This window comes from Silene latifolia, chromosome 10, assembly GCF_048544455.1.
Source record: "Silene latifolia isolate original U9 population chromosome 10, ASM4854445v1, whole genome shotgun sequence".
Taxonomy (NCBI): Eukaryota; Viridiplantae; Streptophyta; class Magnoliopsida; order Caryophyllales; family Caryophyllaceae; genus Silene; species Silene latifolia.
This window is the reverse complement of record NC_133535.1, coordinates 26,610,625-26,624,628: the sequence shown is the minus strand read 5'-3', so window position 1 is coordinate 26,624,628 and position 14,004 is coordinate 26,610,625. Positions and strand designations below refer to the sequence as shown.

The following is a 14,004-nucleotide window of genomic DNA, read 5'->3' as shown; positions in this document are numbered from 1 at the left end:
GATATGAGGGTAAAGGAGGAGTAAAGGGAATAATTTACTTTAATTCCCTTTCCCTTTCACTTTCCTGAAGACCCGTAACCAAACGACCCCTTAATTTAGTTTAGTTCAATTTTTAAAAGTTCAAAATTACAAGGCCTAAGTCCATTTAAGTTTAATTTTTAAAGTCCAAAATTAGATGGCCGAAGTCCATTTCAGTTTCGATGTGGTTAATATCCGGTGCAGACCGAAGCATAGTCGTAAATCTCGTAATTACTAACCGCAACCCCTTTAACGATTTTTTTTTTTTAAAAAAACGTTTTAATACTACTCCCTTGTCTTGCTCACTAGACATCCACTTTTCCAGTTCACAGTCGGCCAGTCTGGAGTGTCGACCATTCTCTACAAACAGCCACACCCACCCCCACCCCCACCCCCACCAGAGTAACCACCGTGAGTGGGTTGTAATGTCAAGCACGGTATTCCCCAAATCACGACCATCCCACAACACAACATGCACCCGAACCCACCAAATGGGAGCCCTCGTCTTAATCGCAACCACCTTCTTCATCACTCGCCTCTTCAACCAATCATTCCCTCCTAACAATCCCCACTCTCTTCCCGCTTCTCTTCGCATTTCCGCCGTCAGCTTCGATCCTCACCGTCCCTTCTCCTGGCCCGACGTCGGTTATGGCTCCCACCTTAGTCTCAAGATCTACGTCTACGGCGATGATGAGATTGATGGATTGAAGGATTTGTTGTACGGCCGTGATCACGCTATCTCCGCCGACGCCTGCCTCAAAGGCCAGTGGGGCACTCAGGTATCGCCTACTTTTATCTTATTCGATTCGATATGAGGGGTATTTTAATTAAAGGTCGGGGGAGTGAATTATTAATGTTTTTATCTAGGGTTTCTGATTATGTAGTTACTATCAAGTAGAGCTTTTCGTAGTGTGTGTGTGAAACTTGTCTTGTCTATTGTTTTCTTGTGTAATCTAGTGTTATGTAAGCTTACCAATTGTTTTAGAATAGAAGTGCTAAAATGGCTACATTGATTGCTGAATGAGTGGTGTGTTTGCAGTATTGCTTGATTGTTTACCAATCAAATTATAGCATCAAAAATGATGAAGGATTGTTGAGTTAGGTTGGGAGTAAATGAGTAATTGTTTTGGTGGCAATGAGACTACAAACCAAGGAAAAAAGGGGAAAATTATGAAGGATGAAGGGGTGGAGGGGGGGATACCTTTTATTCCTCAAGGAGGAAGTTATTAGCCTAACCTCGTCTTCATACGCACCACGTTACTTCCTCCTTTTATTTGTATTTTCCTTGTATTGCCCATCTGACAATTACCGCTAATCCATGTAATCTCTAAGCGGTGATGGTAGTCTCGAGTTAGTTACAAAAGACATGGAATCTTGCTCTATTTGCTTGTTTCCATAAGAACTATGAAATGTGTTTGATACTTTGATTATTCCGGAGTACCTGTTATCAACCATAGTTGATTTTTCCTTGCTGCCTTGACCGCTTGACCTCATAACTTTGCAGCATATGCCATACTTATACACAAGGATCACGACTTCTATATGGTTTCTGTCTTGTCGAAAACAATATACCATTACCTCCATATGGTACTCCCTCCGCACATTGTTCACTCCATTTCTCTAATATATGTGAGAAGTATTTTATTGAAATGGGTGAACATAGGTGTGTGGAGGGAGTGCTATTTTTCACTAGGAGCTTATTAAGTATTAACTCGCTCTCCCCTGGATTGACTGAGAGTATGACAAAGAGCGTGCCTCCGATTAACCTTTGGTGAGTGATTGGAAATTTGGTATATATTAAATAGCTAGAAAAAGAAAAACTAAAATCAGCCAACTATATATGTGCATTCCGTTACACTCTTATGGTGATAAAGTGAATCTTTTGACTCAGTTAGAAATGGGGATATGAAGCTTAGTATCGAATAGGAAATTTCCAAGAAGGCTAATGGGATTGATTAACTTAATTCCTGAGATTTCTTATGCTGCAAAAAACAAAAAATCTCCGTATCTTTGTTCATGATGGAGGTTGTTTACCATGGATTCATGGAAGCTAAGTTTTTTTTTTCCAGACTATATTGTAGAAGCTTGAGTGGTCAAAATACTTAAGCTTGGAGAACTTGTAGTGGAGCTAGCAGAAACTTGTCGGCATAAGGAAATTTAGCTATTTTTTTCTTAAAATGTTAATTTCGTGAAAGATACTTCTGGAACATAAATGTTGAAATGATTGTAGACATATAGTGATTAATTACAATTTTTCGAGGTATTTTCTGTTTGCTTGCCGTTTACAAATCTAACAGTAGCCATATAATGGTTGATTATAGCGATGCATTCTTAGGAATCCGTGGGAGGGGTGACTGGAGAAAAGCTTGCAACTTGGAGGTTGAACTCGCTACAATCTGTTTCTGATGTGTAACTTGAAGGGTTTAGCATTAAGTACTCTTATTATTGTTAGTTTAGCGCAAGTTACACGAACAAGAAATCTACTATAAATGCCTGTTTGCATGTGAATAAGTTTTTATTTATTTATTTTTTATTTTTAAATTAAAGGTGCTTTTCTTGTTGTCATTACTGATTCACACCCTAGGTTGAAGCATATGTCCTCATAAAATTATGTCCACACCTCATCTGAGGTCCTCTTTGTTTTTGGTTATATTTTCTACTCCTTATGTAATGTTTAAAGCTTTGCAAGCTTATTTGTATGATCTTGTAAAGTGCAAGTACTGTCCCAGTTTGTTAGTCCTGGACAAGTATTTTTGTGTAATACTCAAATATGTGCTAGACTAATAGTTGAACTAGTATTTCTATTGCTATTGAAAGCGGTTATGTCACCTTATATATTTTGTTATGTTTTTTGAATTTGGCTATCTTTCTTATTGGAACTTGTAATTGTAGGTCAAAATACATAAGATGCTTTTGAAATCCAAGTTTAGGACCTTGAATAAAGAGGAGGCGGATCTTTTTTTTGTGCCTGCTTATGCTAAATGTGTTAGGATGATGGGAGGTCTGAATGACAAAGAGATCAACCAGACTTATGTCAAGGTAAAATTATTTCGTGGATGCCATTTATTTTGCATGGACCTGGATCTTCCACCCTTTATCCTTAACATGCAAAGCATTTTATATCATGATATTTTTTAAATTTTTTGTAGGTGCTGGTATGTTCCTTACATGTAATTGGGATTTGAGTTATGTGGTTCGTAATGTGCTTTTCAGGTGTTGAGTCAGATGCCATATTTCAGACTCTCCGGTGGCCGGAATCACATTTTTGTCTTTCCAAGGTATGCGTGTTATTTTAAGAAAGTTGTATAAAATGACACGCACTAAATTTCTGTTGTTTAACACTTGGAAGACTTGCTTGATGTGTTTATTGTAGTCAGAAGTGCAGTTTTAGTGTGCCTAGTTTAATAAACCAATATCATTTGCATAATAGGAGCAGTCAAGGGCGCAATTCCAAAGAAATGAAGTTTAAAATTGTGAACTCTGTTTTGACCTAATAAACTACCGAGCTTCAACAATGGTCTACACTGATACCAGGGGTTTAAAGCTACTGCGTACATATACTGCTATAGTTTTGTGTCAAAGTTACAACTTGTTCTGTCTGATATAATGGAATTAGAGTGGTCTACACTTTTACGTGACAAATTATTTCATCCCTGTTTGCTGTGCTATTTTGTCAAATAGTTACTATTGGTATATTGTTTTTCAATAGCAGACCTCTGCCCTAAACTCCCAAATTCCTGATTATTGAAGATTTCCTTGTTTCCAGCGGTGCAGGTGCTCATTTATTTAAGTCTTGGGCTCCATACTTAAATCGATCAATTATTCTGACTCCCGAGGTACTTTTCAATGCTTTTTATGATTCAATTGACCAATCCTTTTGTTTGTTATTATACATATACCTTTTCAGCCTTACAACATCACCTATGACAGGGTAAGTTGGGGTGGATGTAATTAACCTTCATGTGAGAGAGACACAAACAGTTCATTTAGCCCAATAATGCACATCAGTGTATGGTTGTATTTAGGGATGTAACCGAGCAAATCTGAGTACAAGATTGCCTTGGACTTTTGAGATTATGATCAGGCTTTCTGACCCTAGTAGCATGGGGCACGTGGTATCCCATGTGAATCAGCAAGGACCACCTTGCAAGGCTAAATACTCTTGGGTGGCCGATAGCAAAGTAGTACCGTGAGGGAAGGGTGAAAAGAACCCCCATTGGGGAGTGAAACAGAACATGAAACCGTAAGCTCCCAAGCAGTGGCTTGAAGCTTCATAGCCTAAAGAGTCGAAGCTCTAGCTCGGCTCCGAAAAACGCTCAAGCTTAACCCGAGCTCGGTTCAATCATTGTTTTACTTTTATTTCTTTCACCTTTTCAGTTAAAATTAACTATAGTTATAATATTATACTAAAGTAAAAACTAAAAAATGTACTCCAATTACCTCTTTCCCTTGTTTATCTTCCCTTTGTGTTTCACTTGTTAAGAAAATTAGTATTATAATGTAAGTGGGCTTCATATTACAAAAGAGCCAACTTTGATTAAATTAATGCCTTTTCTCTAGTCACCACTGGTGTTGCCCCCAACACCGAATTATGTAGGTAATATTAGGACACCTTGGTAATTTTGGACCCAAAACTGACAGAAATAGAAAGAACGATAATTGGGAAGAAATAGAAGAACTCCCGGAAAGGGAATGTGGGAAGGAAATAGGAGGAAGGAGAGCTTCCAATCCGCTCAGCTCGAGATTGTCTGACCAAGCTTGAGCCGACCTCCCGAACAGATCTCGAGTCCTTTCGAGCTTGGTTGGCTCATTTACATCCATAGCTGTGGTATAATTTACATAGGTGTTTCTATTCCACCATGTACTCTTGCATGCGCTGGAGCTGCAGTTGATGCTTCACATAAAAACTTCTGATTGTTTTTCTATTTCTTGGTGGGCATCCAGCTACTATCTTTGTGTTTGATAGATAATTACTTTTAAAATATCCACATCTCTTCTAAGATGGGTCGTGTTCATGCTTGCATCGTTGGAGGCGCCTTGAACTATTTTTTTCGTCTGTGTGTGTGTGTGTCCCGGGGAGAGGGTAATCTGCAAGTAAAACTATAAATATAGTATGTATTAGGCAGAATCAAGGATAGCTAGCTTGATGGTTAGAGGCTTCACCTTCCATCCAATAATTGCTGTTGGTTAAATGTAGAGTTGGACAATTGAAATGCTTTGCCGTTTAGTGAACTTACATGCAATGACTTTATGAATTTTCAGGGTGATCGCACTGACAAACGAGATACAAGTGCCTTTAACACATGGAAAGATATAATTATTCCTGGAAATGTTGATGATGGAATGACAAAGGAAGGTGCTACTGTGGTCCAACCTTTGCCATTATCTAGGCGGAAGTATCTGGCAAACTTCTTAGGACGTGCACAAGGAAAGGTTGGGCGACTTCAGTTAATTGATCTTGCGAGAAAATTCCCTAATAAGGTATGTTTTTCTGAAACTTTTGTGATTTCCTTTGAAGTTTAAGATGTTCCTCGATTGTTTTAGGCAATTCCATGGCTCCTATAATTTTTTGGTGAAACATGATGAAGCCTTTATGTTTCTGGTGATAAACTAGCTGATTCGTCATATAGATCTTACAAGTCGATTATATCCCAGTTTGAGTAGCATATATAGGAACAGCAACAGTTTTTTTGGAAGTCCCTCTCTGATAAGAAACTAAAGTGAATGGAGAATGTCAAAATTTGCTCCCTGTTCTCTGTGAGGCTGCGTTCTTTCATAAATCTTAAAACCTTCATCGTGCTAAATAAAGATACAACTTATAATCTTGGCTCTGCTAATTAGCCTGTCTCGTCCTTGATAAATAATTGGTGGATATGACTCAAAACTGTCATCTTGGCATAATGTTTGTGGATTTATGTTACTGGCGTATCCCTTTCATTGTTGTGCTTATTAAACAGTGATCAAGTAGCTCTTCATATCTTTATTCTAACTAGAGTTACGTCAGCCGGTGTTTGTGTGGACTCTTATTCGACCCAGTTCCATATATGGTCTTAACAAGGGCATTTTTACTGATCTTAGGAACATCACCATCTTCTATGCTTCTTGATTCATACTCCCATTGGATTTTGACGCCCAAAATATGTCAACCTATGTTACTCGGACTCGTCTACAAGTATCAGACACGACACGGTGTCAGAGTATTGGATGTGGCTATTATATCTAAATTTTCAATTTTTGTGTACGGCAACTAAATGAAGTGTCGGAGTAACATAGATGTCAACTTTGATAGCTTTTTTCTCATAATATACGTTAATTACAACTTTCTTCGACTGATAATATAAGATTATTTGTTTCATAAATCAATGTAGCAAATTTTACATTAGAGCTCGTCAGCTCGACATATATATTTGGAGATATTAATCGCAAAGTTGACATCGACATCGTTACCAATGTCAAATGGAGACAATATAAATTGAATTGGAGTAAGACTAATATCTGTGCTTGATTGACCAATATATTGTTGAATGAAACCCCCCTCAGAGCCTCCACTCATAGGTCATATGCTTTATCATGCTGTCTTTATGGTTGATTTTTTGATAGTTTCTGATTTACTGATAGCTCTTGAAATCTGTGTATTTTATTACATGGACAGTTGGAATCACCTGAGTTGAAGTTCAGCGGACCAAACAAACTAGGAAGGAAGGAATATTTTGAACATCTCCGCAATGCAAAATTCTGCCTAGCTCCTCGTGGAGAATCTTCGTGGACTCTACGTTTCTACGAGTCATTTTTTGTGGTAAGTCTTTCTCTGCCCATAAGTCTTTCTATGTACTATCAAATGGATCCCTCTGATCGGGTCAGTCTGGTATTTTATGCACTTTGTGTCAGTTCGAATCGAATTTGGTCATTTTGGGTTTGAGGTTTTCCGGGTAGAGTGGTTACTGCATCGGGTTATTTCAGCAGGTCGTGTTTATTACGGTTCCTGTCATTTGTTGTGCAAATGAACTTAGGTGTAATTAGTCGTCTCGAAGGATTATTGATCTGGTGATTTTCTGATCAAGTCTACATCATGTCCAGTAAGTTTAAGGCAACTACAGGTCGGATAGAATGATAAGAGAGCCAACAAAGGTTTTGAGTCAATTTCTGGTTTTATTCTGTTCTTACTTAGGCCTTGGATCTGGTTGCTTGATCTAGACTTTGTAGTCGATGTTGTTGCCTCTTCAAATGATGTTATATGTTGGTTCTGGACAGGAGTGTGTACCAGTCATCTTGTCGGATCAGGCGGAGTTACCTTTCCAGAATGTCATCGACTACACTCAGATCTCAATCAAGTGGCCGTCAACACGAATAGGCACCCAATTATTAGAATATTTAGAATCAATATCAGGTTTGATCATATTTTATAATCGATTTCATATTAATATTGCATTTACGTGAACGACTTTCTAAGACTGCGACTGTTCAGATGAGGAGATAGAGAGAATGATAGATCATGGTAGACGGATTCGATGTTTATACGCCTACACTCCGGAATCACAACCATGTTCAGCATTTACTGCCATTCTTTGGGAACTACAACGAAAGATCCGACATTTTCAGCAGTCAGCTGAAACGTTCTGGCTGCACAATACAACAGTCGTAAATAGAAACCTACTACCATTTTCTAGTTGGGAACCACCCATGCCGTTGCCTTGATTCCGCGTTCTGCCCCTTTTTCTCATGGGATGAAGTGGATATAGTGTAGGATACGTGCAAGTGATTTACTGCACTGGCTTAAAACTGGAGAGTTTCAAATAGATCCGGCGACTAGCAAGAATCTGTCTGTAATAGCTTTGAAACATGAATCTAGTACATGCTCACTCATTTTTTGGTTCTTTATATTAGAATGATTAGAATTGTAAATTGTTTATTATCAATGTTTATATATTTTGTATCCATTTCCAATGATGCCCACATGGCCAATTATTCTCTACTTCCAGATTCCGGCTGAAAAAAGAAGCAAAATGGGTCGATAAATTGGCTGTGCTTTTTGTTATGAAATAACCGTCCGTGGATGCAACTTTCACTATGGTTCATTCGAAAATAACATCTCTATGTTGTTAACACAGATGATCGCGACATTATCTTATACTCCCTCTGTCCAGGTCATTTGTTGTCCTTTTCCATTTTGGGTGTCTCAGTCATTTGTTGTCTTTTTTATTTTAAGAATGAATTTGATGAGTACTTTGATCATTCACACTCAATTTATTCCACTTGTCATTTAGTAATTAGCCCCCTCTCATTTCCTTGGTCTTTGTGCCAAAATCAAAGGACAACAAATGGCCGGGACTGAGGGAGTAGTTTTTTCAGGAATACTCCAGTCTGCTAATCTGCAATATTTGATATGAGATAATAAAAAAAAGCAAAAAATAAAAATAAAAAAATACGAAACAATCATGAAGTGCCACGTGTCAGGTTAGAAGTGACATAGTATCAGAGTTGGGTCTTAGTACACGCCACTTTCTATCTTCACTACCACAAACGTTCCAGAGACACATCCACAGTAAGGAGAATTTAACAGACTTTTTGAACACATTTTCTAGAAAAACACAGATTTATTATCACCAAAATCTAGCGTTGTAAAGCTTAGTAGCTTCATACTTTCATTGTTAAAAAACAAGAGAGTTGGAAACTTGGAAATGGCATCAACAATATGCAGTAGCCCTTCTTGTTTTACCTGGAAGAACAAGAGACACCAAAGTTTCTATAATCATAATCAAAATTCCCAGAGCTTCATTGTTCAATCATCATTGAGTTCAGAATCAGAAACATTGTTTGATGGCGATGTATCGGAGAAGTTTTCTTCAGGGTTAGTGAAGAGAAGAACAATGGTTGTGCTTCCATTGGTTTCCTCTATGACAGCTTTGGGATTTCCAGGACAGGGTTTAGGTGTTGTTAAACAAGGGCTCCTTGCTGGAAGAGTACCTGGATTGTCAGAGCCTGATGATCAAGGTTATTTTCTTTTCTTTCATCTCCTTTTTAGACTGTCATTGCTGTATTGGATGTTTAATTGTATACACCAAAGAATTTTTTATGTTGACGGGTTTCAAACCCGCGTCAGAACTCATGAGCACCAGCATTCAACAACTTATTTGGCTAGTGATATGTGAAGATCTTTTTACTGATGTGCCAGCCCCCACCTTTGGCAACTTATCTATCCAAATCCCCAACCTGGAAGAAAATTATGGTTGATCCTGAAGGTAGATAAGATATCTATTGCCTTAAATTAAGACTCGACATTTCCCGTACCTATGTTCTAGTGTTGGACACTGTAGGTAAGGCAAGTAGAAGAGTCGGAGTAACATAGATCATAAGATTCATAACTTGAGTTTTCAGAGGTGAGATTTAAAGGAATTCTGTTATATACAGTGGAAATTAACACCTACAATCTACGGAATTTCACTTGCGCTATTTTGGCTCAGAATACGCTAACAAGACGTAAAATGCTCAGACAGGTTGGAGAACATACCGGAGACCAGATGATAAGTCAGGAGGCCATGGTGTTGGATGGAGTCCAATTATTCCTTATCTTTTCAAAGTCCCTAGTGAGTGGGATGAGGTAAAGATGCCACCTATTTATCATGAAGAAATTCTAGCAAGCGTTTATGACTATTTGTCTCAATGAACTCTTGCTCCACAATGCAGGTTCCTGTCTCGATTGCAGATCTAGGCGGCACAGAAATTGATCTCAGATTTGCAAACCCTAAACAAGGCCGCCTTTCCGTCATTGTTGCTCCTGTTCTCAGATTTTCTGATAGTGAGTTTCCTCGAATTCATCATATTATTGCTGCATTGTCATTTTACAGTAGTTCTGCACCCGAAATCACAACTAGGAACTCAAATATCATATTCACAGTGTCTAATATAAAGCCAGTTGGGGTCCATTGTGACATAAAATTGTATTTTAGCTCAATTAGTGAGCTCCATTGTGCATATTTAGACAAGTGCTAGTGGCAACGACTGACATGAATTCTCTGGCGGTTTTATGAGCACAGATCTTGGTGACAACGTCACAATTGGAGATGTAGGACCGCCTGAGAAAGTGATCAGTGCCTTTGGACCAGAAGTTATAGGAGAAAATGTAGATGGCAAAGTACTACGCACAGAAGTAGCAGAGCATTCAGGACGAAAATATTACCAGTTCGAGTTGGAACCACCTCATGTTTTGATCACAGCTACTGCAGCTGGAAATCGGCTTTATCTTTTCTCAGTCACTGGAAATGGTAGGCACATGTTCTCCCAATAACATTCTAAATGTTTTGAATAACACAACTTATATGAGACATTGTCTGGACAAAGTTGGACATAATTTAAAACTTCTGTGAATTGCAGGTCTTCAGTGGAAGAGACACTACCCAGATCTGAGAAAAATAGCTGAATCTTTCCGTGTTGTATGAATAGGCTAGTACATAGCACAAGATTCAGAGAGAGATTACAATATATTTAAGGTTGTCATAATTAGTTCATTAAAGTTTCAGACTTTCCTTTCCGAAGGATTCCTCAGGTTCAGATGTTTGCATCATGGGCACTTGAGGCTTCTGTAATATTATATGGCAGTCAATGATCTTTACAGGAAGTTGCTTATTTATAATTGGTTCAACACAGATTCCAGCGGACTTAGTTGGTGATCGAGTTGTGGTTCTCATAAGTCATAACCCAAGTTTGAAAACCGTAGCATCAAAATTGTCCTTGTGGTTCAACACTTGGCATACATGTCTACCAAGCCATTTACAACAAACTGATTAAACTTCAATCCCTTTGGCCCAAAATAGTACTCTCTTTATTCATTTCAAGTTCATACGTTTAAATAAAATAACCCCACATATATGAAACAATGTATGCAAATGAAATACACACAGGAGAGACCGAGGAGAATAATAATCGGCAGAAATACATGAAGTTAAGCTAATCCAAGGTTACGATTACGTTCAAGAACGTAATTATAAACTTGGACAGGATTAGGAAGAGAACGTTGAACACTGGGTCGTTGCATGCATCTATTGGCCCATGCAATGAGTTCAGGGCACTCTGCCTGGATGCTAAATTGTGCGCAAGTTTCATAAGTATAAAACCAGCTATAATCTGGAATTAATGCAATGTCCAAATATCCAAAGTTGTTGCCTCCAAAATAAGGCTTGTCACCAAGTTCCGCCTCCAACAGTTTTAGGCATTCTATGAATTCCTTCTTTGCTATTTCTGCTTCACCTTTGGCTCTGGATAACTTCATTCCCACGCTCATCAACTGCGTACAACATTATTTCTTTTTCATACGGAGTATATAGATAAAGTCTCTAGATGATTTGGTGTTCTAAGGCTCAAATCTACCTAAAAATGTTTGCAAATGGGGACGGTTTGAAACTATTTGTAGAATTTGATAGTAAAAACACTACTTGAAGTAGCGGCTTTTCTCTATACACAATATTAAACACATACAATGAAATTATTGAGGTAAACATATCAGTAATAAGTAAAAGTAGCGGCTTTTCTTCTGTCGGATTATTTTTTCTTACCAGCTAGGTTGTACGGACACTCCTCCTAATCAGCGTTCCCGTGTCGGACACTCGTGTCAGACACGACACTCGTCGGACACACCTCATAACGTGTCGGACACTTGTAAAGCCGTGTCTAACTTTCATCTTTTATTTGGGCACGTGTCCATGGTATTTTGAGCCGTGCTCATGGTATTTGGACACACCTCCAAACGAAATCAAGTTGAATTTAAGATAAATGACGAGAATTGTTATATGGTTGAATTTGGTGGGGAAATAAGCTGAATTGGAGACAAATGATGTTCTTTAGACTAGTAATGAAATGTCGAAATAGATTGATTATAAGTTGGTTTTTGGTTTTGGAAGTGAGAATGAGTTAACTTACTTTCACTTATTTAAATTTAATATTCAATACTTTTTCAAAAATAAAATCACACATATATAACTATAAAATATATATTTTATTAAATTTAAATGACGTGTCCCGTGTTCTAAATTTCATGGGATGTCGTGTCACGTGTCAGTGTCTGTTTTGGTGCAACCTAGCTTACCAGTATGTGTTATTTTGTGAGGTAGCTACTTTACTTCTGATTCTCATATATAGACCCATTCTAAGACACCAAATCCTAAGACACTAGGTAATAATATTCTGTCGGTCAAGTCAATAGTTTACATTTACTCTACTTCCTCTCATAAAATAAAGTAAATATAAACTATTCACTGGACAGCGTCAAAGGGAGTATCAAGAGAAAAAGGATTGTACATCGGATGTACTACATCATACTTAATGACTTTTTGAGTTTTTGTGTATTTTTTTCGAGTATTATAGAGTTTATAAATTACATTTTAGTTTTATGATGTCAAAAATCAAATTTTTTTGAGCTTTTATGTAATTTTTTTGAGTTATAATGTAACCTTTTGAGATTAAAATTTAAGTAAATAAACTCAAAAACTTTAAAATAAAACTAAAAAATTTTAGATTAAAACTCAAAAACTTTATTTTAATACTCAAAAAGTATACCATCTGATGTACTACATCAGATGTATAATCTACTTACTGGAGTATCAATTATCAACAATATAAGATTATGAATGTAAATGAGAAGAACGAAAGAGTAGTATGAACCTTGGTATCAATAAAATGAGCCAAAAACCTAGCTCGTGACTTCAAAAAAGGATCAACCGGAAGCAACATAGAAGAATTATCCTTCCACACTTCATCAATATACTCCACTATTATTAAGGACTCGCATATTGGTTTCCCATTATGGATTAAAACCGGAAGTCGGTTGTGAACCGGATTCATCTCCCGTAGAAGTACGGTTTTATGAACATACGGGTCCTCTTGTAAACATTCATACTCCGTAATACCTTTTTCTTCAAGTGCAATTTTGACTCTCATGCAAAACGGACTAATCCAAAAATCTAATATCTTAATTTCATCGGATGTCGTCTCCATTCTCTATTGAGTTGTTTGATTTTTAGTCGCGTTTTCGGGTGATTTATTTGTTACGGAGTACTTCAAAAAATTGGCATTGTTTTATACACAAGTTTTTTGGTCTAACAGTCTACCTAATTTGGCTTGGTCATGCATGGCTAATTGGCTACCGAGTTATTAATGATATTATGGGACGTACGCAAGGCGGCTCAGCGAAATTTAATAACCCATGGATGACTAATCTTCTACATAATCGCGTACTTTACATTAGCTGTTACGTTAAAATGAATTTGGAGATGCGTTTTTGACTTTGTCACCGAGATTTAAAATAAATCAATATGAGCTTTGTTCTTGATGGGAAGGTACGGTAGAAACCTTGAAAAAATAAAATGAAGGGCTTCGTCCTAGTCAATTGTTGCTCTTTGGTTTTGGACAAGGACCAAGAAAAGAGGAGGGGGTCAATTAGTAAATGACAAGTGGATCAAATTCAGTGTATAGGATCAAATTGTTAATCAAGTTCATTTTTAAAATAGAAAAGATAACAATTGATTGTGATAACCAAAAATGAAAAAAAGGACAACAAATGACGGGAAACGGAGGGTAGAAGGAGTAAAAGAGTTTAATTACTTGCCATTCTCATTGAACAATTAGAATATATATATATATATATATATATATATATATATATATATATATATATATATATATATATATATAAGTTCATATAACATTCTAGATGTTTTGGGTCAAAACAATTAAGTCAACGCTATTTGAATCCGAGTCGGGTCAACGCGCTCCTTTTGGATATGATGTGTTGGGTTAATGCGCTCCCGTCTCGAAAGGTACCTGCACACGATACGCAACAAACAGGGCCTCAGGGGGTTCCCGAGGACTCCCTCTCTGATGCCTAAGTTAGTACAGTACTTATATCAGGCCTGGATTTGTGCAAATTCTCATTTGTTATTAAAGAGACGTTTTGTTAATTTCAATTTATGCACAATTCATCTATATAAGAATCTT

General features: G+C 37.3%; 3 protein-coding genes across 3 annotated transcripts; 2 read left to right on the top strand and 1 right to left on the bottom strand.

Annotated features, from left to right (window-relative positions):
* Positions 1 to 256: 256 nt before the first annotated feature.
* Positions 257 to 7,961, top strand: LOC141605403 (putative glucuronosyltransferase GUT1). The gene is made up of 8 exons (XM_074424139.1): positions 257 to 797; positions 2,911 to 3,057; positions 3,232 to 3,296; positions 3,785 to 3,854; positions 5,281 to 5,499; positions 6,671 to 6,814; positions 7,270 to 7,405; positions 7,484 to 7,961. The coding sequence occupies exons 1-8, from the start codon at positions 444 to 446 to the stop codon at positions 7,711 to 7,713; spliced, it is 1,365 nt and encodes a 454-aa protein (XP_074280240.1). The 5' UTR covers positions 257 to 443; the 3' UTR covers positions 7,714 to 7,961.
* A 570-nt stretch (positions 7,962 to 8,531) lies between these two features.
* LOC141605404 (psbP domain-containing protein 4, chloroplastic) lies at positions 8,532 to 10,641 on the top strand. Its single transcript, XM_074424140.1, has 5 exons — positions 8,532 to 9,009; positions 9,513 to 9,616; positions 9,703 to 9,814; positions 10,053 to 10,280; positions 10,390 to 10,641. Exons 1-5 carry the CDS (start codon positions 8,697 to 8,699, stop codon positions 10,452 to 10,454), a joined length of 822 nt encoding a protein of 273 aa, XP_074280241.1. The 5' UTR covers positions 8,532 to 8,696; the 3' UTR covers positions 10,455 to 10,641.
* A 316-nt stretch (positions 10,642 to 10,957) lies between these two features.
* On the bottom strand, positions 10,958 to 13,005 carry LOC141607332 (putative glutathione S-transferase parC). Its single transcript, XM_074426687.1, has 2 exons — positions 12,673 to 13,005; positions 10,958 to 11,299 (listed from the first exon to the last, which is right to left on the bottom strand). The coding sequence occupies exons 1-2, from the start codon at positions 13,003 to 13,005 to the stop codon at positions 10,958 to 10,960; spliced, it is 675 nt and encodes a 224-aa protein (XP_074282788.1).
* Positions 13,006 to 14,004: the final 999 nt, after the last annotated feature.

What these genes read in the sequence shown, in the direction of transcription:
- LOC141605404 (XM_074424140.1), top strand. Translation starts at nt 8,697, where the DNA reads ATGGCATCAACAATATGCAGTAGCCCTTCTTGTTTTACCTGGAAGAAC. An exon ending in GTCAGAGCCTGATGATCAAG is followed by an intron (nt 9,010 to 9,512) that starts GTTATTTTCTTT and finishes ATGCTCAGACAG; the next exon opens with GTTGGAGAACATACCGGAGA. An exon ending in TCCCTAGTGAGTGGGATGAG is followed by an intron (nt 9,617 to 9,702) that starts GTAAAGATGCCA and finishes TCCACAATGCAG; the next exon opens with GTTCCTGTCTCGATTGCAGA.
- LOC141605403 (XM_074424139.1), top strand. Translation starts at nt 444, where the DNA reads ATGTCAAGCACGGTATTCCCCAAATCACGACCATCCCACAACACAACA. An exon ending in CAATTATTCTGACTCCCGAG is followed by an intron (nt 3,855 to 5,280) that starts GTACTTTTCAAT and finishes ATGAATTTTCAG; the next exon opens with GGTGATCGCACTGACAAACG. An exon ending in TCTACGAGTCATTTTTTGTG is followed by an intron (nt 6,815 to 7,269) that starts GTAAGTCTTTCT and finishes GGTTCTGGACAG; the next exon opens with GAGTGTGTACCAGTCATCTT.
- LOC141607332 (XM_074426687.1), bottom strand. Translation starts at nt 13,005, where the DNA reads ATGGAGACGACATCCGATGAAATTAAGATATTAGATTTTTGGATTAGT. An exon ending in CTCATTTTATTGATACCAAG is followed by an intron (nt 11,300 to 12,672) that starts GTTCATACTACT and finishes TGTTGTACGCAG; the next exon opens with TTGATGAGCGTGGGAATGAA.